This window comes from Vombatus ursinus, unplaced genomic scaffold (assembly GCF_900497805.2).
Source record: "Vombatus ursinus unplaced genomic scaffold, bare-nosed wombat genome assembly UNPS02000749.1, whole genome shotgun sequence".
NCBI lineage: Eukaryota > Metazoa > Chordata > Mammalia > Diprotodontia > Vombatidae > Vombatus > Vombatus ursinus.
Genome location: NW_020940527.1, coordinates 4,468,984 through 4,491,094, shown reverse-complemented (window position 1 = coordinate 4,491,094; position 22,111 = coordinate 4,468,984). Strand labels below are relative to the sequence as shown.

General features: G+C 47.9%; 1 protein-coding gene across 2 annotated transcripts; it reads right to left on the bottom strand.

Moving 5' to 3' along the window:
• Nucleotides 1–21,616, bottom strand: SEC24C (SEC24 homolog C, COPII coat complex component). 2 transcript variants are annotated; one of them, XM_027858645.1, is made up of 24 exons: nt 21,544–21,616; nt 20,074–20,270; nt 16,488–16,626; nt 12,785–12,954; nt 11,920–12,282; nt 11,262–11,398; nt 9,866–9,934; nt 8,353–8,464; nt 7,978–8,105; nt 6,431–6,569; nt 6,102–6,217; nt 5,849–5,973; nt 5,478–5,669; nt 4,675–4,768; nt 4,390–4,506; nt 3,982–4,152; nt 3,658–3,754; nt 3,401–3,546; nt 2,905–3,043; nt 2,484–2,602; nt 2,149–2,328; nt 1,771–1,962; nt 1,438–1,527; nt 1–1,280 (listed from the first exon to the last, which is right to left on the bottom strand). In XM_027858645.1, the coding sequence occupies exons 2-24, from the start codon at nt 20,240–20,242 to the stop codon at nt 1,140–1,142; spliced, it is 3,345 nt and encodes a 1,114-aa protein (XP_027714446.1). In that variant the 5' UTR covers nt 20,243–20,270; nt 21,544–21,616; the 3' UTR covers nt 1–1,139. The 2 variants fall into 2 exon arrangements, with proteins under 2 accessions (XP_027714446.1, XP_027714450.1); XM_027858649.1 differs by lacking the exon at nt 9,866–9,934.
• Between the last annotated feature and the right edge of the window lie 495 nt (nt 21,617–22,111).

Genomic DNA, 22,111 nt, shown 5'->3' with positions numbered 1-22,111 from the left:
TACATCTTAATTTATTTTATTTGTTTCTTTACAAATTAAAGATGCGTTGAAAAAATAAACCAATGAGGAGAAGTGAGAGGCCCGAGGCGTCCCCCACCTCCAGCTCAGTGCCTGCCCTCGGACCTGGGTCTGTTAAAAGGTTCGGCTGTCCTAACGGGTCAGTGCCAGAAACCGTGGCGGCGGGCAGGCCTGGGCTCCTGCACCATTGTCTATCGGGCCTCTCTCACTCCGGTCCCTGGGGGCCGGGGGGCCGGGGCAAGGCAGCGGGGCAGGGCCAGGAGGGTTGGCTCTGTGAGGTATTGCAAGTTGATGACCAGGCTCCCTACAGAACCATCCAGTGTTAAACACCCCCACGGGAAAGGGGCTTGGTGACACGGCCCCCTACCCCCCCAAACGTCCGCAATTTCGTCCATCTCCGTGAAGGGTCCCAGGCTCTCCTAGCAGAGAAGGGGTGGGTAGAAAGAAGCCCCAGAGTCTCCACCCACAGAGTGAATACCAGACATTGGGGACAGGGAAAAAAAGTTGGGAGGCCAACTTCCCCCTCCACCCCCAAAACTCCCTCTCCCTCCCCCCAGCTCTGCTGCTCCCACGGGTGTAGGAGGGTTGAGCTATCCTAGAAACACTGGACTCTACCACCCACCCCCGGCTCCTGTACACCCTACATGTCATCCCTAATATAGGAAGTCACTGATACAGAGAGCTGAACCAGCACCCTGAATCCTCATTTCTGTCCCATTTGACCACTGCCCCAACCCCCAGGATCCCCACCATTCACTCCTGCTGCCCCCTCTCTTGGCTTGGAGGTTGGCCCAAATGGACACAGAGCATTCCCAGAGTTTGGATGCCTCTGCACCCCCAACACTGAGTCACACACAGTGAACTGAGAAACTACATTCATTATGACAGGGTTAGCAGGAAAGAGGGGGATAGGAGTACCTGCCAGCAGCAGGACATAGTTGAGTGTTGAGACCCTTGGACCCAGAGAGGGGCTACCCTCCCCAACCCCTGCCCCACCCTCTTGAGACTGAGGGGATCTCTGCTTACGTGACTTATAATATATGCAACTGTCCAGATTTCCCTGCTGTCCTGGGGACTTGTGGGGAGCTGGCCTGGAGCCCTCTGCCCTGCACCCACTTCCTCTAGCTCAGTAGCTGCCGGATCTCCTTGTGCATGTGACACAGAAAGTCTACGTAGGATGCACCCCCACTCAGGCTCTTGTCCTCCACCAGGAAGTGCTTGAATAACATCTCCAACTTGTCCTCTTGCTTCACCACGATGAGCTGATGCCAGAGCAGAGAGTACATGGGAGGACGGCAGAAGCAAACCAATCCAACGCCCCTCCGCCACCACTATTCTTCAGGATCATCCCTGGCCCCATTAGACCCCAAGAAGTCAAGGATACAAGGGGAACTTGGGGAGAGATGGAGAGGTTAGTACCTTCATATATCGGGATCTCTGCGCACGGAAGCTATCAATGAGGTCTCGCACCCTTTTAGACAATGGGTTCTCCAGGACTGGCAGGGCACTCTAGAAAACACAGAACTCATGGTTTCCCCTATGGCCAGGTTACTGGATCTCAGCCCAGTCACAAATACAGCCCCATGAAGCAAAGGAAAGACAGGATCTGAGATGGGACAGTGCCATCCCATGCTTCTGTAATACTTGGAAAAGACCAGCAGATCCTGTCCAAGGTACTAAGTCCCTATAACTTTGCAATGCTCATTAACAACCCTCTTTCCCTCCAGATTTCCGGGGAGCCCAGCCTCTCACCAGGCCACTGTTAATCTGGCTGAAGGAAGGGACGCTGAAGAGGCTCTGGACAACACCCTGCTGCACACTGGCCCCAACCCAGAGAAAAAGGTTAAGCCCATTCTCCAGTAAGTACACATCTCCCTTGCTGAGGCGCTCCTCAGATGCCCGGACAGCTGGTGGTTCGGCACTGCTTTCCACTGGAACCTTTGTCTGGGAGTAGAGGAGGGAAAGAGGATCAGACCACTGGGAACCAGTAAACCCCAACCAAGACAATACCAACATGCTCAGATTCTCCGGTCTTCCAGGCTGGGCTCTCACACTCTCATCAGTGCCTACCTTCTCCCCCAAGTTCATTTTCTTCCTAGCAGGAGCTCACATACCAACCCTCATCCTCACCAGTGGGAGGAGCCGAGGATAGAAGAAGACATTGGTTTCTGCCACATCCATCGAAGTGACCAACTGCCGAACATAGGCTCGGTCATCAGTGGTGACCTCAACCCCAGGCTGCAGGACATCACTCTTCAGCACACAATTCAGGTAAACAGGAAGAAGCTTCATGCACTCTGGGAGGATGAGCTGAAGAAGGAAGAGGAAAAGAGGGACACTGAGGGACCCTGGAGGAATTCCTCTCAAAACCAGCCTAGGATTCCTCCCTTCTTTTCATCTCTTCTGCAGCACAATATAACTTCAAATCTCAACCACACACTTGCATTGACCCCTTATTCCCAAACCTGTCCAGCAGAAGAGGGGCTGGCACAGTTCTTTCGGTAACAAGCCAGGATCTGGGCACACTGGCTGATGAGAGCATCACGTACTGTCTTCACAGGACTGCTCAGTACTCCTCGGTATGCTAAGAGAGAAAGAATACAAGGCAGGTCATTCCAACCCCGCTATAAGACACTAATAATAGCAGCTAGCATTTACATAGTGCCTTAAAGTTTGCAAATGTGTTACAAATATTATCTTGCTTTATCCTTACAACAACCCTAAGAGGTAGTGCTGCCATTCTTATCCCCATTTTAAGGATAAGGAAACTGAGGCAGACAAGGAGTGATGTGCCCATGGTCTCACAACTCACCTCATCAAACTTAACAGACCTCTGATTCCTGTCCCCCAACATTTCCCCTACCTATTCAAGTGCCCATCCCTTACCAAGCTTGGCCAGGTAGTTGATGAGCGTGTCAGTCTCACAATTCCGATACAAGTCAGCTAGCTGGGTGCAGCAGTTCAGTGACAGGTTATGAATACGGAGCCTCCGCTGCCCTGCACAGCTTGTGTAGAGCAGAGCACACTAGGGCAGAGATGAGCAAGAATCAGACGGTCCCTTCCCCAAAAGCCCCCTTCTTTGGTACCACCCCCAACAAACACAGCAGAATAATTGAGGGTGGAGGGGTGTATTCATTTGGACTTGTGATTTTATTGACCTTTGTAGCGAACTACAGGCAAAGAAACTTCTACGATGCCTATCAGCAGTAACTGCTGGCCAAGTGAAGGTCTGAAATTTGCCTGAGGCAGTGAGAAGTTATTTGCCTAAGGTCACAGGGCCAAAATTAATGTGACTGGAACTCCCAGAATGGCCTCTAGCCACCGATTTACAGAAAGAGACATGAGGTAACTGACATTTCCTTGCTGGGTCTCATTTCCTAACCTGGATGAGGGCTCCACTGTCTTCACTGAGGCGATCATCATGCTTGAATTCTACAGTCACTGTCTTGTCCCCGTCCAGACCTGCCAGCTCGACATCTGTCGTGTTGCTCATGTAAAAGGCTCCAAAGAAATCGGTAGCCCGGATACCTGAGGTCATAGAGACAGTTCCAGGACAAAGGCTATGTAACAGCAGCTCCCCAAACCTCACCTGAAACCTCCCCTCCCTTATATGTTTCCCCTTTCCGTCCTAGGACCAACCGGTGCTTGTCCGGACTCGCATCACAGCATCGAAGCCAACGTCCTTCTGTACGTCCCGACGTAGGTCACTGAGGAAGCGCTCCTGGTCACTTTCCACCTGCAGTTTCCCAGGCCTCAAGTCATATTGCCGACTCCCCTCACAGTATGGGTCACTCCCATCCACCCACCCAGTACGTTCACGAACTACTCCCCTCCCTGACCCCCCTAGCCCACAAACTGTCTCTAGACACTATCCTCATCAACAGTATAGGAAGGACAGAAAACTCCCAGCTCTGCCAATGTTTTTGTTGTTGGTCAGTATGTTTGAGTGTCCAGAGCCCATACCTGGAAGCAAGCGTACTTGTATATGGAGCCACCAGTATGATAGGGTACTACCCCAAGGGTGGCCACATCTACATACTGGTTAGGAAAGAGAAACAGGTCCACACAGCAGCCCTGAGCCACACACTCCTTGGCCAGGGACTGATAGAAGCCTGTTTGTGGCTGGAATAGGGTCTGGGAAAGGAGAGAAAGTGACAAAGAGTTGTAGTCAACAAATATTTCATTACTTATTGAGCACTGTGTGAGATACAAAAAAATGTAACATATCTACGGGGAGCTACTATGAATCCCAGCTTATTTCTGAAACAGGTTGTATCAAAGGATCAGTGGGAGGTAGGAGAAATGTGTCAGAGGCATGCAGAGTTTGTAGGGGGTGGAATTTCTCATCTAAGCCTACTTGCCCCACCCTACCTTCTCCTTGTCAGTGTTAAGCAGCTTCCGGTCATCCCGGTTCTTCAGCTTCCCGGGGGCTTCTGCAATGGGCAAAGACGTATGGAACAAAAACAACTTCCCTGGACACTCAGCAGCCTGTAGATGGGGCAAGAAGAAGACCCATGAACACATTGGCTAAGCAGACACTTCCCTCTAGCAACCAACATACTGAAGGGCTGGCTAGCTGTTTAAAACAATCCCTGAAGGACCTGGAGTCACATCTAATGCTCTACTCTAAATAGCCTATGACAACCCTATGCTTACCTTCAGAGCCTCCATTCCAGCCTGGATCACGGGAGCAAATACTGTCTCTGTCTCCCTCGTATCTGCAAACATTTCTGGAATCTGGTCCAACAAACTGAAGGAGTAAGAAAAGTCAGTCTGAATGGCTACCTCCATCATTATCCTACCCATCTAGGGCCCAACCACCAAAGCTTCCAATCACAGACTGTACTCCCAATTATAATTCAATTCTCACATGTTATGTGCAAGGCGCTGTGTCAAGTACTAGTGCTGCAAATATAAAGTAACACAGCGCTCGCCCTCAGGAAACTTACCGTCTGTTAAGGAGAATAAGAAATGTACTCTACTAACTATAAGGACAGAATATAAGTACCAAGGAAATGTCAAAAGGACAATAAAAAAAAAAAAGAGATGCCTTTCAGCTTGTTGGAGGAAGGGGAGGAGAAGGCACCTAAGGTGGTCCTTACAAGAAACAAAAGACATTTAATAGGACTAGAGGTTCATAGAGTAGTAATATAGTTTGGCTGGAAAAGACTCGGTGTGGATGGGTTGAAATGGATGTTGTAGCCAGACTGTGGAAAGCCTTGAAAGGTAGGGTAAGTTTTTACTTCATTTAGGAGGCAATGGGGAGCATGAAAAGGTTTTCAGTAGGACACCTTAGTCAGAGGAGTATGTTAGGAAGATTATTCAGGCAGCAATGTGAAGGATGGACTGGATAAAGTAGAAACTGAAAACAGGATCCCATGGGACCCTGGGGGCCCAACCAATAGCTCTTCCCCCCATCACAGGTCATGGTGACACAAACAGTCAGTCCCGGACCCCACCTGGTGATGACTGTTCGGGACTCGCTGACATTGACCAGGAAGCCATCCAGCAGTGGCACAAACATGTCAGCCACATCAGACACCACCATCATCTGTGGCTGAGCCAAGGAACTCTTCACATTGTAGAAGTGCAGCACTTTGTTGTACGTGACAAAGCCAACACGTATGGCCGACTCCTCTGCCCCTCCCTCCCTGTAGGAGGCGATACTCCTCAGTAGATGCTCCCCTCCTTCCACATACCAGCCACCCCATCACCCAGAAGGTCATCAGGCCAATGATCACATTAACAGCCCAGCTGTCCCACCACCCTGGGGGAGGGGGAGGGGGAGGAGGAGGAGGGGAAGGAGAGAATTAAGCTCACGGTCCCTAACCTGGGCAGGAAGTCCAACAGTGACTTGAGCTCCTCACAGAGGAGCCTGACAAGGCCACTCCTAACAGCATTGTAGGAGACATCAATCATGAAGATGAAGGCAGGGGGACGAGGGAACTTGTTGTTCTGAGGTGGAAGGAAGCATGAGAGGAAAGGAGAGTTATCAAGAGACTGACTGAGAAACAAGAGGATGAAATGGAAAAGAAATAGAAGGGCTCAGACTGAGCCACCCTTCTACCTCCCTCTGACCTCACCTTGCAGTAATCCACAGTAGCCAGGAATTCATAGGAGCCCAGAGAAAGCTCAGGACGGTCATAGAAGTCCACACGTTTACCAGTGTGATCCAGGTGTTGGAAATACTGGGGAGGAACTGTCAAAGGGTACGGTGGGATGTTACCAAGAAAACCACTTTCTCAATTTCCACAAATAAGGAAGAGGTAGCCTATACTGAACTCTGATTCAAACTCTTAGCTTCATTCCCATAGGTTCTCAAATTTTCCCAATATTCTTCAGATGGAGCAATAACTTACTTGGCTGCTATAGCCCCAGATATACCACTCCCAGCCCTTGTCCACAGACTGACCTTCAGTAACGCAGCTGCAAAAGCAGCACTGGAAGCGCCTCCCACCTTCAATAAATTGCATGAAGGGGCACATGTAGGCTTTGCAGCGATTGCAGCGCACAGGGCCCGATTCCCCATGGTCCACGACATATGGTGGGGCCTAGAGAAGAGAGGGGAGGAGCTGAGACACAGGGGAACTAGGATGGGTCAGACATGAGGGACAGGCACTGGGGCAGGGGAGAGGAATAAGAATAACCTGGAGGAAGAAGGGGGTGGGGGTGGGGAAGGGAAGATGGAGGGAGGAAGGGAAGAGGGGAAGGGAGCAATGGTCACAGGAAATATGTCCCTCAAAGTATAGGTACTGTAATCTCCCCATCCCTAAGATCAGTTCCCTCATGGGAGAACTGAAGACTAGCTATGCTGGTCCCATTTAGCTGAGGGCTGTGACAGGAACCAAGATGGAAATTCCCAGATTCTTCTGGGAGCTTTTACTTCAGACCCTGTTCTTATCCTTTCCCCGTAGCATTTGAGACTCTTTACCCTCTACTCTCAACTCCCCCTAAACATGTAAGATTCCTGACCTTCCTCTAAATACTCATGACTTCTGCCCTCCACCATTCCTAAGTATCAGTGACTCCTGTTGTTCCCTTGGGGTGATGAATATAAGCAGATGAGGATCTTCCAGCCAAGTACCCAACTATCTCCCTAAGACTAGAGCAGACAGATACATCAAGTAAAACAGAGATGGAAAGTAGGGGCCTCTGGGGGAACTCTAAAATCTTCAGCCAAACTCATTACGACCTTTCCAAAATTAAATGGATCAGGATGGGAACAGTTATCGACATAAGGCCATACTTAACCACCACCCCCACCCCCACCCCCCACTGTTTGTAAGGCCTCTAGGATACATGTGCTGTGGATCCTCTCACCAGGGTCTTATTTGGCAGCTGCTTAGTTCTCATTCTATTTGTTAAGGGACTGGGTAACAAGATAAGGATCTAGGCAGAAGAGAAAGACTGCCTTCCCCTGACCCATTCAAGTTTGGAGGATGACAAGGGGAAAAATTGAGATATCAGCTATGTCTAAACTTCCTAGAACTGGTTCCTCAAATCCTACCCCCCCATTTACCTAAACCAAATGTCTTTTGTCAGACTGACTGGAACTTCCAAATCCCCCTACCCAGTCTTATCTCTCTAATTCTTTCTAAACATAGGCCTCAGAATGATAAGCAATGAGGCCTTCAGCCCTATCCACACAACTAAAATGCCATCACCCTCTGCAGTTAGGTGGCACAGTAGGTAGAGTGCTGAAGTCAGGAAAGACCCAAGCTCAAATCATGCCTGGGACACTAGCTGTGTGACCCTGGGGAAGTCCCTTAACCTCTCTGAGCCATTTCCTCAACTGTAAAATGGAATAATAATAATAGGATTGCTGTATCAAATAAGCACTTTGAAAACCTTAAAGCACAAAATAAATAATGACTCTTATGACTATTATTTACTCCCACCTCCCTGATCACCCAGAGGGGCTCCTGGCTCCCTCCCAACTCCACTGTCCAGGACACTCACCTCCTCAGGGGGCAGCTTGGCCAGTGGCTTGATGACAGCTGCTAGGGGCACCTGAGCCTGCTTGGCCATGTCAGATGTGCAAGGGATATTATATGATGTACAGCGGATATATCGGGGACTTGCATTTCCTGCAGGAAAGGTAGAGGGCCAAATTTAGACAGTTTGTCTTCCTGAACACCCCTATCCATTGACCCTACAATCTCACCAAAAGTGGCTTCATTCCTTGCCATAAGTTCTATGTCCTGCTTAGACATGACAAAAATCTAATTCTCAAGCTGCAGACCATGGTTAAGTTTACCTCCATCCAAATTATGAAGGCCCCTCAGGGATGGAAAAGGGAAAGACTCCATAGAAAGGTGTCAGTGCCCTGCTCACCTTGGTCTTTCACTAGAAAATTGGTGGTAACCAGGGGTGGGACTTGGCCTCGTGCTCCAGTGACAAATGGCTCTGACCCCCGGTTATTCCTGTCATCTTCAATGACTTGGATCTGCAGGAATGAGGAGAATGGGATAAATGTAAAAAGGAAGAAACCAGACCACAGAAAGCCAAGAAATGGAAGAGAACAGAGCTGTTCAACAGTCTGATGATTCACCAAGCAATATACCTACCCACACCCCACCTCCTAAATTATGTCCCTTTCCATTGAGATACCAACGAATGGGTTATAAACCCAATCCCCACCCTTGATAATCCCCACTGTCAAGCCAACAGCACTCTGAGCAGGCAAAACTGGGGGATGGAGGAGGGGCATGTCAGGTGGTCAATGGGCTAGGCAATGAAATCACTTATCCCCCACAAACAGTTAACCCACCCTGCCCAACCTCTCTTGATGATTCTAGGACAATCCAAATATAGACCCTTAGGCTGATCAGATTCCCTCTCCCCAACATGACTTCCTTTTCTTTCCCAAACATTCCAAGTCAAAAGGAAAACAAATGGTAACGAGGTGAAAATGAATCTACCTGAAATGACCCCACACTCAATGGAATGGGCAAAGAGGATAAATGGTGAGGTGGGTAGGGAAACAAAAGCTGCCTTTGTCTTAAAGGAGCACTAGACATGAGCACAGGAAAGATGCTGCACCTTTCTGCCCTAACCCTGATCCTAAGACCTCCTTAATCCTTACAGTCGAATACAGAACATTATTTTGGTCCAAAGCTTCCCTTTATCGTACAAAGATGCTGAAGGGAAAGAGGAGAAAAATCTGGTGGGCCAGTGATGACATTCTTGACCAGCATGGTCATCTTCAGTCACCCCAGCAAGGGGTAAATGAAGCCAACAGTAAGGAAGAAGACATGCTTCTGACTCCCCCACCTCATATTCCAGTCCTCCATAGAAGGAGGGTTGAAGTCAACAGTATCCAAGTTCATGAGGAAGAGGTCCAGAACCAGCTACACCATCCCTCAACCCAAGGTGGTAGGCACTCTTATAGACAGCTTAGTCCAGAAGCACCAAGGCCCTGTAGACCAGTGGCCCGTAGACCAGTGCCCCTAAAGAGGCTTGGACTCATCCACAATAGGTGAAACAGCATCAAAGTGGGGAAAATCTGACCCCTACTCTCACCCAGTCTTTATGCCTCAAGGAAGCTAGTGAGGACGGGTGATAATAATCAGGTGAGGTGAGTAGAATGGTGGCTTACTTATATTAATAGTTTTCTAGAAACTTTACCCCCATTCTTCATGTGCTGCTGTTCCCAGCCCTCTACTTTCTTTACTACATAGTAAGCAGAGACATGCATGCTGTTCCTGCCAGTGGGGAGATGGGTGGGTTGAAGGATGAAAGGAACTGGGGAAAGGGTGAACACAGTGAATGAAGGGAAGCTGAAGTCACAGCATGCACAGGTGGCACCAACACAGAGAAGACACGCACTCCCCACCCCCGGACTTACTGGGCTAGGAATGGCATCGGGGTCTATTCTGTGCCTGGTTTTCTGCTGAGGAGGCAGCTCATTGAGTTGCTTTTAGTTTGTGTTTTAAAAATAAAGGCAGCAAAAGGACACACAGAGAGAAACAAAAGAACAAGCAGATGTTACTTCTCTCAGCCCTGAGGGAGTCAGACACATACATCTGGAGCTCTGAAAACATCGTGAAACCAGATTCCATCTGGGTATGGAGCTTCTGCGTCCCTAGCCTCCCAGCTCAAAGGCTCTGGTGGCTCAAGGTGTGATGCAGGAGGACAAGGAACAGGGCACAGACGGATGCCAAGCAGGGAGAGTGTGGAGAAGAGCTGGGCGGGCAGGGATGCTCCAGGGAGGGAAAGGGGTGTTCCCACTTGAACAGTCACCGAGCAGGTAGCCAGCCACCTAGGAGACTCATCATCCCACTGAAAGGGTGTGACCTCAAACCAGATGGTCTTCTATGGCTCCAAAAGAGCTCCGATTACCTGAGGAAAGCTTTGCTCACTTTACCTCAGCCAGGCAGGCTGCCATCACAGGAGCGGATCCTCCCCGGGGACCAACCCCACAGAGAGTGGGAAGAGAAATATGATAACTTGAAAGGATTACAGAGTGAGCAACACACCAAATGCTGTGACTGAAATGGTTAGGGAGCTGATTCAAGAGACAGCAGCCCCAAGGCATCCAGCCTAAGTCTTAGTGGTTCTGAAATTTCTAACCACGTTTGGGATAAAATTCACTTCTTTTTGAAAGAAAGTACTTCTGCTACAGTCCTTTCAATTCATATTCCCATAATAAACAGGGAAAAAACTCCCTTCAATATCAATGAAACTGTGGGGCAGCTAGGTGGCGCAGTGGATAGAGCACCGGCCCTGGATTCAGGAGTACCTGAGTTCAAATCCAGCCTCAGACACATAACACTCACTAGCTGTGTGACTCTGGGCAAGTCACTTAACCCCAATTGCCTTTAAAAAAAAAAATCATATCAGTATCAATGAAACTGGAATGCTTCTATCTCATCAGATTTTAAGTGTAGGAGAAATGGCCTCAGCTCACGCTCCAAAAATGAAGTGGTCGGTTCTTCCAAGGTGTGTCCATTAGTGATATACCTCACTAAAGCTCACCACAGCTCCACCAACTTTGAAGGTTCACGTTACGTCCTACCCTATCCCCCCTTACTGCAAATAACAACCAAAATTTACTCTAAACCCTGAAAAAAAAAAAGGAGGAGGATAAGGGAGGAGGACTGAGCAATGTTGCTTAAGATTTGTTGCTTAAGATTCTCTCCAGCTTAGCACACACATACATATATACACACAGGTACACACATGGACACTACTCATAGCACACATGTGCACAAACAGCCATGGTCACAAGACAGTGTACCTACAGGACTAGGGATGGAGTCAGGATCCAAGCGCTTTGGGGGAGGTGGCTGAGGAGGCCCAGGTGGACTGGCAAAGTTGGGTGCTCCAGAGTAGGCTCCCCCATAGTTGGGCTGAGGGCCTCGAGCTGGTCCAAAGGAGCCTGCGAGGCAAAGGCATGAAGATTATAACTCCATAACTTCTTCCCTATCCTCTCTCACAAAGCCTAAGGCATTCCACAAACATAGGAGATAAATACTGAGGTACAGTGATAACGATAATGATAATGATAGCTCGTTCACCACCAACTTGAAAAAATCAAGCGTAAAGAATACTAACTACTCTTGAAGTCCCAAGTCCTGGGTCAGATGCAAAATAGCTGGGTGAACCTGGGCAAGTCCCTTAACTTCTCTAAGCCTCAGTTTTCCCATGTTAAATGGAATCAATACTTGCACCAGTTATTCTATCTCCAAGGGCTGGGTAAGGAAAATATTTTGTAAATCTCCAAGTGTTCTATCAATGTGATTATCAGAATTATCATAAAGTCCTGGGAAGGAGAGCTGCTGACAATTTACCTTCTATCCCATACAGAAAACCACTAGTCAAACAAATAGTACTTGAATTCATGGCGTGCAGATGGCCAGAGCCCCCAGCTCTGACAAAGCCAATGTGGGGAAGACTCACCGTTTTGTTGCAGCTGATAGCCTGGCTGGGAGGAGTGCATAGGAGGTGGTGGTCCTGGGGGGCCAGGCATTGGGGGCTGAGTTTGTGGGGGAGGTGAGGATGCATGGTTGGACTGGCTCACTGGGGGCCCCCCAAAGCTCTGTCCAGGCATGGATGGTCCAGCAATTGAAGGAGGCCTGGGGCCTCCTGCTGCTGAGGGTGGGAAACTAGAAGCCTGCATAGGGGCACAGCACTGTGGGGTTTGGGCACCAGGATGAGCCTGGGCCAGGCTAGTGGGTGGAGCCAGGTTCTGAGGGTAAGAGCCATATAGATTGGAGCCTTGAAAACTTCCTGAGGCTGAAGCCATTGATGTAGGTGGTAGCCCTGAAGAACAGAAGAGGATAAGTTACTACCCTAGTTCCTAATTCCTGCTTATTTAACAAGCTGTTTCTCTATCCACATAGCAGAGGTGGCTGTAATTATCCCATTTTTTGATACCAAGAGGCACAGGAAAGTAGAGTTAAGGAATCCATTACAGAACCTTACAGCTTGTATCAGCCATAGCTACCAAAGACCTAGAAAAAAAACTCCATGGCAAAGTGCTTGGTAGCATCCAGTGGTTCCATATAAAAAGTCTGTATAGCTTAATTAATGGAAATGTCACTAAAGACACATGATCACCTGCTTCGCCATTGCACCCCAAAGATGCTGTGCCTTCCCATCTAACTCAAAAACACCCATTAGAGGAACTCCTACTTTTCTATTTATACCTCCAAGGTTTATGCTTTGGACACAGTAAGAGCTTAATAAATGTTCTTTCCTCCACTCCTTGGGGGACAGGAAGAGAAGGGAAGGAAACAAAGTCTTTGCACCCCTAGGCACTCACCATAGCCTAATCCTGAAGGAGGAGGGCCAGCCGGGCCACTGATCTGCATTCCTGCCATCTGAGTGGTCACCTGTGCACTGGTTGGGGGAGGGCCATAGGGCTGAAATGCAGCTGGCTGGTTCACCAGAGGGGCCACTGGGGCTGGCACAAATGGCTGAGACACAGGGGCCCTGAGGAGAGAATGGGAGTAGAGGTCATAATGAGATCTAGGAACCCTGGCAAACTTGGTAAGAATCCCTAGTTCCAAACTACCTTACCCTTCTTTCCCCTAGCCTGGGCTCTGCCAAGACTTCAGTTTTCCTTTCATAGCTACAAAGAAATGGTACAACTTCTTGATTATCCAAATTGTGAATTTCTTTGATATATCAAGGATCTGTGATTTCACTGGTGTAGTAGGTTTTCCACTGCAGACACTGCAATCTCTCTAACTTAGCAGACTGTCATTAAGAGATCCTACAATCTCTCCACCCCAGCCCCCCAAAAACATCACACTGCTGCCAACCTGGTAGTGAAGCTCCAAATTGAATTAGGCTGGTCCTTAGACAATAGTATCTGTCAACAGTTATCACTGAGATCACATTCAAAGCCTTTTCACCTGGGAAAGACTCACCAGAGACTGTACTCTAACATCAAAGCCTTCAAGAATCCAAAATCATCTCCTCTCAACAATGAGGTCTTGGGTTAGATATTCATGAGACAATACAGTGAACCTTTTTTTCTTTTTTTAAGGCAATTGGGGTTAAGTGACTTGCCCAGGGTCACACAGCTAGTAAGTGTCGAGTGTTTGGTCTGAGGCCACATTTGAACTCAGGTCCTCCTGACTTCAGGGCCGGTGCTCTACCCACTGCACCACCTAGCTGCCCCACCTTTTCTTCTTTTGGTGGCCTTTGTGGCAAATCTAGTTCCGAACTTCAGAGTGCACAATCGTGACATCACCACCGTCTCTGCCTAAGCCTGTCACTGACATTACTGCCACAGCATGGCAGTCCACAGTCCAGGGGCTAGAAGTGAAAGAGCGCTGTGTTATACTGCCAGTCTACTGGTCAGATGAGTACGATTTGAGACGTCTTCCCAAAATACAGGTGTAAGCCATAGAGTAAACACATGCAGAGAGAGCAGTTCATCTCAGGCCAGCATGCTGCATGAGTGTAAGAGGCAATGCTTGCTTTCCAATGTCAGCTGACTGGGGAGAGGAAGGCTAAAAAAACTTTTCAGCTCCTCCTAAAGGAGCTCTTCATAGGGCAGTTTCATTATTTACTTTGAAGTATTCTGCATTCTCCAAACTTCAGATATGGAGGCAGCTAGGTTGCTCAGTGGATAGAGCGCTAGGCCTGGAATAAGGAAGATCTGAGTTTAAATCTAGCCTCAGATAGGTACTGTCTGTGTGACCCTGGGCAAGTCACTGAATCTTTGTTTGCCTCACTTAATCCAATGGAGAAGGAAATAGCAAATCACTCCAGTATCTTTTCCAAGAAAACTCCAAAGGCAGCACTGACACGCTATGATCTACGGGTTCACAAAGCGCTGGACACAACTCAACAACAACAACAAAAAACATCAGACACATCCAATTGTTTCAGAGCCACTATTCAAATATTAATAAAAAACCACATTTCAAATTATACTAGGTGACAAAACTCACTGCTAGAAGAATTGTAAAAAACATGTACACACATTGTTGCTAGAACTGAAAATAAATAGCTTTTTATATATAATCTAAAACTTAACAAGAATCATGAAATTTAATCAAATGATGTCATTACTGGGAATATACTCCAAGAATGTAATCATAAAAAATAAGATATACAATAGATATGGATGGAATTTATTTAGAAATGAATTTTCATAAATACAGATGTATTGGAAAACCTTAATACTCTGCATCTGGTGAATAGTTGAATGAACTATATCAGTGTATATAATCAGTGTAATGAAGTGGACTATCAGTGTACTACGATGGCATTACAGCAAGACATCAAGGATCTGTGATTTCAATGGTGAACTGATACAAACTTCAAACCCTTTAAAATGTAGAAAATAGGTCTCAGAGACCTGCTGTAGGCTCAGAGAGGCTGTGACCAGGCATAGCAAGTAAGAACTGAAAGGAAGCTCTGAACTGAGGGGTCATGTTACCATTAGACATGATAAATATAAGACCACCAAAGAAATCTGGAAAGGTTTCCAGGAAGTGACATCAAGTAGAGAAAGCAGACACAGCAAGAGAATGAAAACTCTATACATAAAGATGGATCACAGGAAATCACGGGTTGAAAGGATCACCAAGGCTTCTTCAACCCCTTGTTTCACGGAGGAGAAATCGGAGGTCCATGGAGGCTAATTTACTTGCCCATGTTCTAGGGGAAGAGTGGTATTCCTGCTGCCTTAAAATGAGAATGACAAACAGAAGGAGCAACTAATAAGCTATTACGAATACTACGTGTATTAAATCTTAACTGTTAATAGTTATAAATGTTATGTTTAATTGATTTTGTTGTCTGAAAATTAAAGTAATTTAAAGGAGTCTGGCTAAAATGCTATCCTTGGAGTACATATTAGAGGCCTATAATATAACAAGGTCCTTCTAGTGTTTCTGTGGGGGAAAAAACTCCCTTGGACAGAAGCCCAGACAGACCTGCCATCCCAAACTCTATGCTAAAGTAGACTATATTACCATGAAGACTTTGCCCTCTCACCTCTTTCTTTGTAATCCACAATTAACAGTATTCATATATGTCTTACTTTTAGAATTCTGTTTATTGTTTTATTCCTATTAGTTTTATCTTCCCCACTACACTGTGGAGAAGACTACACTTTGTACTCTCTGACACCTAGTTTATTAAGCACATAGTTGGTACTCAATGGATACCTGTTTCATCAACCACCCTTGTATTAGCATGGATGACTAAGAGCTCATTCCATTCTTATCAAACATATATTTATCTCATGGGCCCAAGAAGATAAAGGTCACTTGTCACGTGTTCAGCGAACAAAGGTCAGGAAGTTTCCCAGGTTATTTCTCTCACTTTCTTTAACCCCAACGTATAAATCTAAATTCTGGGGCCCTCTGCCTTCTCCTTCATTAAATGAAAAACAGTGACCTAGTGGAAAAGTCTACTGAAGGACCTGGGCACTGCTTTGCCAAATGCTTTGGATGATATCTCATCTAGGCCTCCCTGCTATGCCCCTCACAAGTTACATCCCAGTCTTCATCGCTTCTGCCTCTGAAATGGAGGGGCTGCTCTTTTCTCTGTGCTTTGGGACAAGGCTGGCCTGAGTCCAGCCAGCCAGCCAGCCATATACTGAGTCTAGTGACAGGAGCGGGCCTAAGGGATCTCAAAGCCCCTTCCTATTCTTTCCTAGGGGCGGGACTCAGTAAGGACAGTAATATTAACTGCTGCATGGTGTCTAGATAAGAAAAAATCCAGTGGCAGAGAGCCTAGTGCTCAAAGGAGAGAATGTGAAACAGAATCCTAGCTAAGAGGCCAGTATATTAGCAATAGCAGAAGACTAGGAAAGGAAATGGGAGAAATAAATAAGATGGGGAGAAGGGAAATAGGTCAAGAAAGGAGGAAAGGAAAATAGAGACACGAAAGGGAATAGATGACAAAAGGAAGGTGTCCCACTGTTGCCTACTTCTCACATAGCCTGAATATGATCTGCATATCTCTTCCTGAGATTAACCAAGGGTGACCCAAACACTTACCTCTGCATCTGAACAGTGGAGCTTGGCCCATTCTGCACATCTCCTTGGCCAAACTGGCCATATGCAGACTGGCTACTAGGACCTCGGACTGTAGTAGAAGCTGGGGGTGTTCCCGAGGAAGGTGGTGCTCTTGGCACACCTGAGAGGAATGGACAGAAACTCCAGTGATTATCAAAAAGTCTCCTTTTTTCTACCCTGGACCAGAGACTCAAAATAGGGATCAGTGAGGTCAGGCACCTACTGGCCACTCCCACTGCCTCACAGTGAAGATGACACTACTGACTGTCAATTCTAGCCATGGAAGCCATTCCTGTCCTGGAATCCTGAACAGCAAGCGTCCCCCTCACTCCTATCACTGTCACTGGCTGAGCCCTCTATCAGTCACAAAACCCTTCTGCGATCTTCATATTGAATCTGCTGCCAAATCCTCTGGATTCTACCTTCTCAACATCTCTTATATACAACCTTTTCCTCCTACACAGGCCCTAATCACCTTAAGTCCAGGCAATAGCCTTCTTTGGTTCAACAACCTGCCCCAAGTCTCTTCCCTCCTGGGCTGCCAGTCATTTTCCTAAAGCATAGATCTCTGAACATATCATCCTACCATGCCCCAACTCAACAAACTTCAGTGCCTCTCTATTATCTCCAGGATCAAATATAAAATCTTCTGTTTGGCTTTCAAAGCTCTTCATAATCTGGCCCCTTCCAACCTTTCCAGTTTTCTCACACTTTACTCCATGTACTCTATGATCCAGCAACACCAGCCTCTTTGCCATTCTTTGCACATGACACTCCATGTGCACCGAACTAAGTGCCTTTTTACTTGCTGTCACCCACAAGCCTGAATTATATCCTTCCTCATCTCTGCCTCCTGCTTCTCTGGCTTCCTTCAAGTGTTAGCTCAAATACCATCTTCTGCAAGAGGCCTTTTTCAAACCTCTTCCCTACTCCACATGCTAGTGCTTTTCTGAGATCACCTACAGTTTACTGTGTACATCTTGTATGTACATAGTTGTTTGCAGGTTGTCTTCACTACTAGAATGTGAGCTCCATAAGGACAGTACCTGTTTTCGCCTTTCTTTCTCTCCTTAGACAGTTTAGCATGGTTTCTGGAATATAGTAAACACTTAATAAATGCCAGTGACTTGACCTGACTCCTATACTCCCCCAATTTCGTACAGTTTTGCCCTTTCACAGGCCAGATGTTAACATTTCCTAGGAAAAATCATTTAAACTAAGGATTAGCAACTTGATAAACCATAAAGGGAAAGATAAGAAATTTTGGAAGGGCACAACATAGAACTTGACTATGAAGGTGTGTGAAGGAGAGGGTGAGGGTAGATAACCCACCGTTGTCACCTACTCTTCACCTCCTCTCTCTGGGTCCCTGGCACATCTCAGCCAGGCCTCTCCCCAATATCTTCTCATTTGTACCCTATCCCCAGTTTCCTCTCACAAGCGCTGTCATTTCTGACCCCACTGGCTACATGGTGCAATGGAAAGAAGGCTTGTTTTGGAGTCAGAAGAGCCAGACTGGAACTTCAGCTCTACCACTTACTGTGTGACTCTGCAAGTTGCTTAACTTCTATGGGTCTCAGTTTCCTAATCTGTCAAATGAAGAGTTTGGACCAGATGAACTCTCAGATCCCTTCGAGATCTAAATCTATGATCCTATGAACCCATTTCTATCCCTAAGGAAAGAGATAACCCCCCCTCTATACCCTTTAAGAGGTTCTGAGGGCAGCTCCATCTTCCCCCACCACCACCACTCCCCTTTTCCCCATAAGGAAACTCTGTTATTCATTTCTTCTACACCATTTCTGTTCTGCCTTCACAGTTAGAATCACAGAATTTCAGGGATGGTAGGAACCTTGGAGATCATCTAGTCTAATCTAATATGCTCAAATGATAAAGAAACAACAATCATTGAAATTAACTTGCCTAAGGTGATATATAACTTATTTGTAACCACGAGAGCTAGAGGTGAAACTCAAGTCTCCTAAATCTCAATCAGAATATTATTCCACAAAACTAGCCCAGTTTCTTTTGTTCTGCTCTCAGTGGAGGCAGAGACACTAGAAGGGACATGATAAATCTGACTTTACAGAAGCATCATGACATATTTAAAAGAGCAGTGGCCTAGAAGTCAAGACCTGAGTATGTGTTCCAGCGGTTCTATTTACTAGCTTTGAGACCAAACCATTTTAAACATTTTAAGCTTCATTTGTCTCATCTGGAAAACAGGGATACTTATTTTACCTACTTCACAGGGTTATGAGGAAAGCACTCTGTAAACCTCACAATACTATATAAATGAAAGTTATTGTCATTAAAAAGTATGTGAAGTGGCAGCTAGGTGACGCAGTGGATAGAGCACCAGCTCTGGATTCAAGAGGACCTGAGTTCAAATCCAGCCTCAGATACACAACACTTACTAGCTGTGTGACCCTGGGCAAGTCACTTAACCCCCCACTGCTTAGCCAAAAGGGGAAAAAAAAAGTACGTGAAAGTGCTTTGTGAAGTACAAAGTGCTTTATAAACTAAGGTACTGATACTGATGAATCATAGCAGGGCCCCAGACTTGTTCCTGTTTCAGAGATGACTCTTCAGGTGATGCCAAACTCCAGTTTCAAACATTGGGAGTTAGAGGCCTAAGCTGGACTCTTGTCATGACCAAAGTCCCAAATCAAAACAAATCAGGGACATATTACAAATCTGAGAACTTGTTTTTCACCTCAAGTCAGTCTCAGCATTACCAACTCTGAATTCTAATACTTTGTTCTCATTTTTCACATTTCTTCCACAAGTCCTTGGTGGTCTCCCCTCTTCTCACTGTCATTAAAAACAGTGTGTGGCACACACCAAAGATGTACTCTCTTCTCTAAGATGTTCCGCTGAGTAACTTGAAATAAGGTACAGAATCCCATTTGCCCACACAATCAGTACTACACTTCTTGAAGGAGTATTATAATAAAACATGAACCCTACAATGAATGTCAGAGTGATTTTTCAAATCCTCCAAACATACATGGTACCCAAAAGACTGAGGTGCCTAAAGTACGGCTGTGACAGAAGCAAATGATCTCAGCAGAAATCTATAAAAGGCCTAAAAAGTCAGATGTGTAAACTCTATCCCTTCTACTGAATAGCCAATTCCTCAAGTTCTTAGACCTAGTCAGTCCTGAAGAGCCAAACTCAACCACCAGGAGTAGTTCAGGAATTCTCAAGGTAGACCAATATAGGACACAGAACAACAAGGCTCCTACCATCCAGAGGCTTGACAAGCACCTACCCCTACTGGGTAACTGGGTAGCCATGCCCCTTTCCCATCTAGTCCTTGCCAGCATGCCCAGACAGGCTGCAGTCCAAGGAAACTAGAACACCACCTCATGTTGATATCTGTAAGCAATGAACTATCAATGGATACAACGTGGAAGCCACACACCCACTAAATGTCACAAAGGTGAATTAGAACCAGAAATAAGAAAGAGTAGACGCTAAGTGGCACACATAAAGAAGTATTTACACCAAAGACCCTCAACAGGATGCTGCCACCACCTGCTCATAGCTTACAAGTAACACATACCTGGGGGAGGCAGTTGCTGATAACCTGGCATTGGACCATTGTAGGCTCCATAAGGACTAGGTGGGATTATAGGTCCTGGCTGCCCACCATAGCTGGATTGATACCCAGTGTAGCCAGGCTGAGGCTGTCCATACGGCACCCCAGGGGGAGCTGGCTGATTGACATTCATCTTAAGTGCATCCCCAACCTGGCCTCACCTGCAGGGCAGGAGAAAAAGGGAAAGGAAGACAGAGAAGGTTCAGAAACCAGCTTTGCAAAGTTGCACCATGTATGTGATACTCAGCTCAAGGTGGGTCTGAGGCTAGCCAGATGTCTGCTCTTGAGCAAAGTCCTCCGTGAGTTTCTGCTCTGAGTCAGGATTTGGTTGGAGCCCCTATCTCGTGTTTCACAGAGCAAATAGTTCTCCCTGGAGTAGAACTGCGTCCCATTTCCAAGTTTTCTGATAAGGCTCACAATGACACAACCAGATTCTGAGAGACTACTTATATCCACAATACAATTCAAGTAAACTCCCTCTTCACCGCCCCCGCCCCCCCAAACCAACTGCACTAAGATATTTGAGATGGTTACATCTTTGTCTCTGCATTCCCAGTGCCTAGCACACACAGTGAAAGGTTAAATAACGTTCACTGAACAGTAAACAGTGGAACAAGCACTACAGAATCTGGATTAGTTGTCTGGCAGTAGTAAACCTAAATGCTATCCCACCTTCAACCCTTTTGCTAAGGTGCAAGGCAGGTTCCTTCCAAGCCCCAAGGCACTGACTCTGTGGAGCTTAATGGAGAGCATTCTCAGCTCCTGCCACCTCTCTGGCATGGGCTGTCAACAGGGTCAGCGAACCGTACGTGCAGAAAAGGGGAGGTGGGGGCCGAACAAGAAGGGTTTCTCTCCCTCGAAAATGGGGTGGGTGGGAGAGACGAGCCACAGGCCCCACGACAAGCAGACGCAGCAAGGTGCACACGCGTGGGAGTGGGGTCCCCGGGTGACAGTCCCGGGGGGGCGGGGCGAGCTCCCCCGGCTCCGAAGGCTGGGGGGCTGCCCCTGTAGAGGCTGAGAAGGAAGTTGGAAGACCCAAGCGGCCGGCCGGTGGGTCCTCGGCCGACAGCCACGGCTAAAGGTTGGGAGGGTGGGCAGACGGAACGACAGGATCACCTCTTCCGGTCAAAGAGGACTCCGGGCTGGGTGACCCCCGCGCTGCAAACCCGGGGGGAGAAGGGAGGCAAGCGGGAGGCCGGACCGGGTGAGGCCCTCGGCCCGGGCTTGGAGTGAGAGGGTGAAGGCCCGCGGTGATGGGGGTCCCGGCCCTGTCCACTCCCGCCGGGCCGCAGCCCCGCCCCCGGGCTCCTCCCTTCCCCTGAGCACAGGGCTCGGCCAGGAAGGGCCCCCAGGACGTCAAGTCTGTCTCGTCACCCCCCCAGCCTCCTCTCAGCCCTCCTGTCCTCGACCTCTCCCCCGTCTCGAAGGCCTCACCCGGCTCCGGCTCCGGCGCCTGCCCCTGCTGCGTTCCCGGCGTCGCGACTCTCAGGCCCCACTTCCGGTTCCGAGCCGGCCGTCGTGTCGCCGCCGGAAGTGCCTCCCCCGCGCACGGAGGCCTCGGCCTCCGGGGCTGCCACGTCCTCACTAGGACGAGGCGAACGGCCCCGGATGTTGCGCGTGCGCGGAGACCGCCGCTACCACCTCCCCGTCATGGCGGCGGCGGAGGAAGCTTTGCTGTTTCTGACGTGTTTCCGCCCCTTGCGATGATGTTATGTCAGGGCCAAGACATCCCGCCCCTTCCCCTAGCACCGCCCCTTCAAACCACCCTAAGTCTAAACCTCGATGGCATTAGACTCGGCAGCTGAGATGGACGCCCCTTTAGCACTCCTGTGACGTGCTCATGACCTCTCACCCCGAGTCCAGGGAGACCCTGACACCAAGAGCTTCAGCTTGGAGGCCCGGACATCACAGGCAGCGGAGGCTGCGTGGTTTCCTTTGCCGAGCTTAGGGTTCCGCCGCAGCACCCTCTGCTGGTTGCTTGGATGCGTGCAGAAACACATGT

Coding starts and splice junctions, on each gene's coding strand:
- SEC24C (XM_027858645.1), bottom strand. CDS start 20,242: ATGAATGTCAATCAGCCAGCTCCCCCTGGGGTGCCGTATGGACAGCCT. Junction 3,547..3,657: donor GCGAGTCCGGACAAGCACCG/GTTGGTCCTAGG, acceptor CTATGACCTCAG/GTATCCGGGCTACCGATTTC. Junction 3,044..3,400: donor ACAGTGGAGCCCTCATCCAG/GTTAGGAAATGA, acceptor TCTCTGCCCTAG/TGTGCTCTGCTCTACACAAG.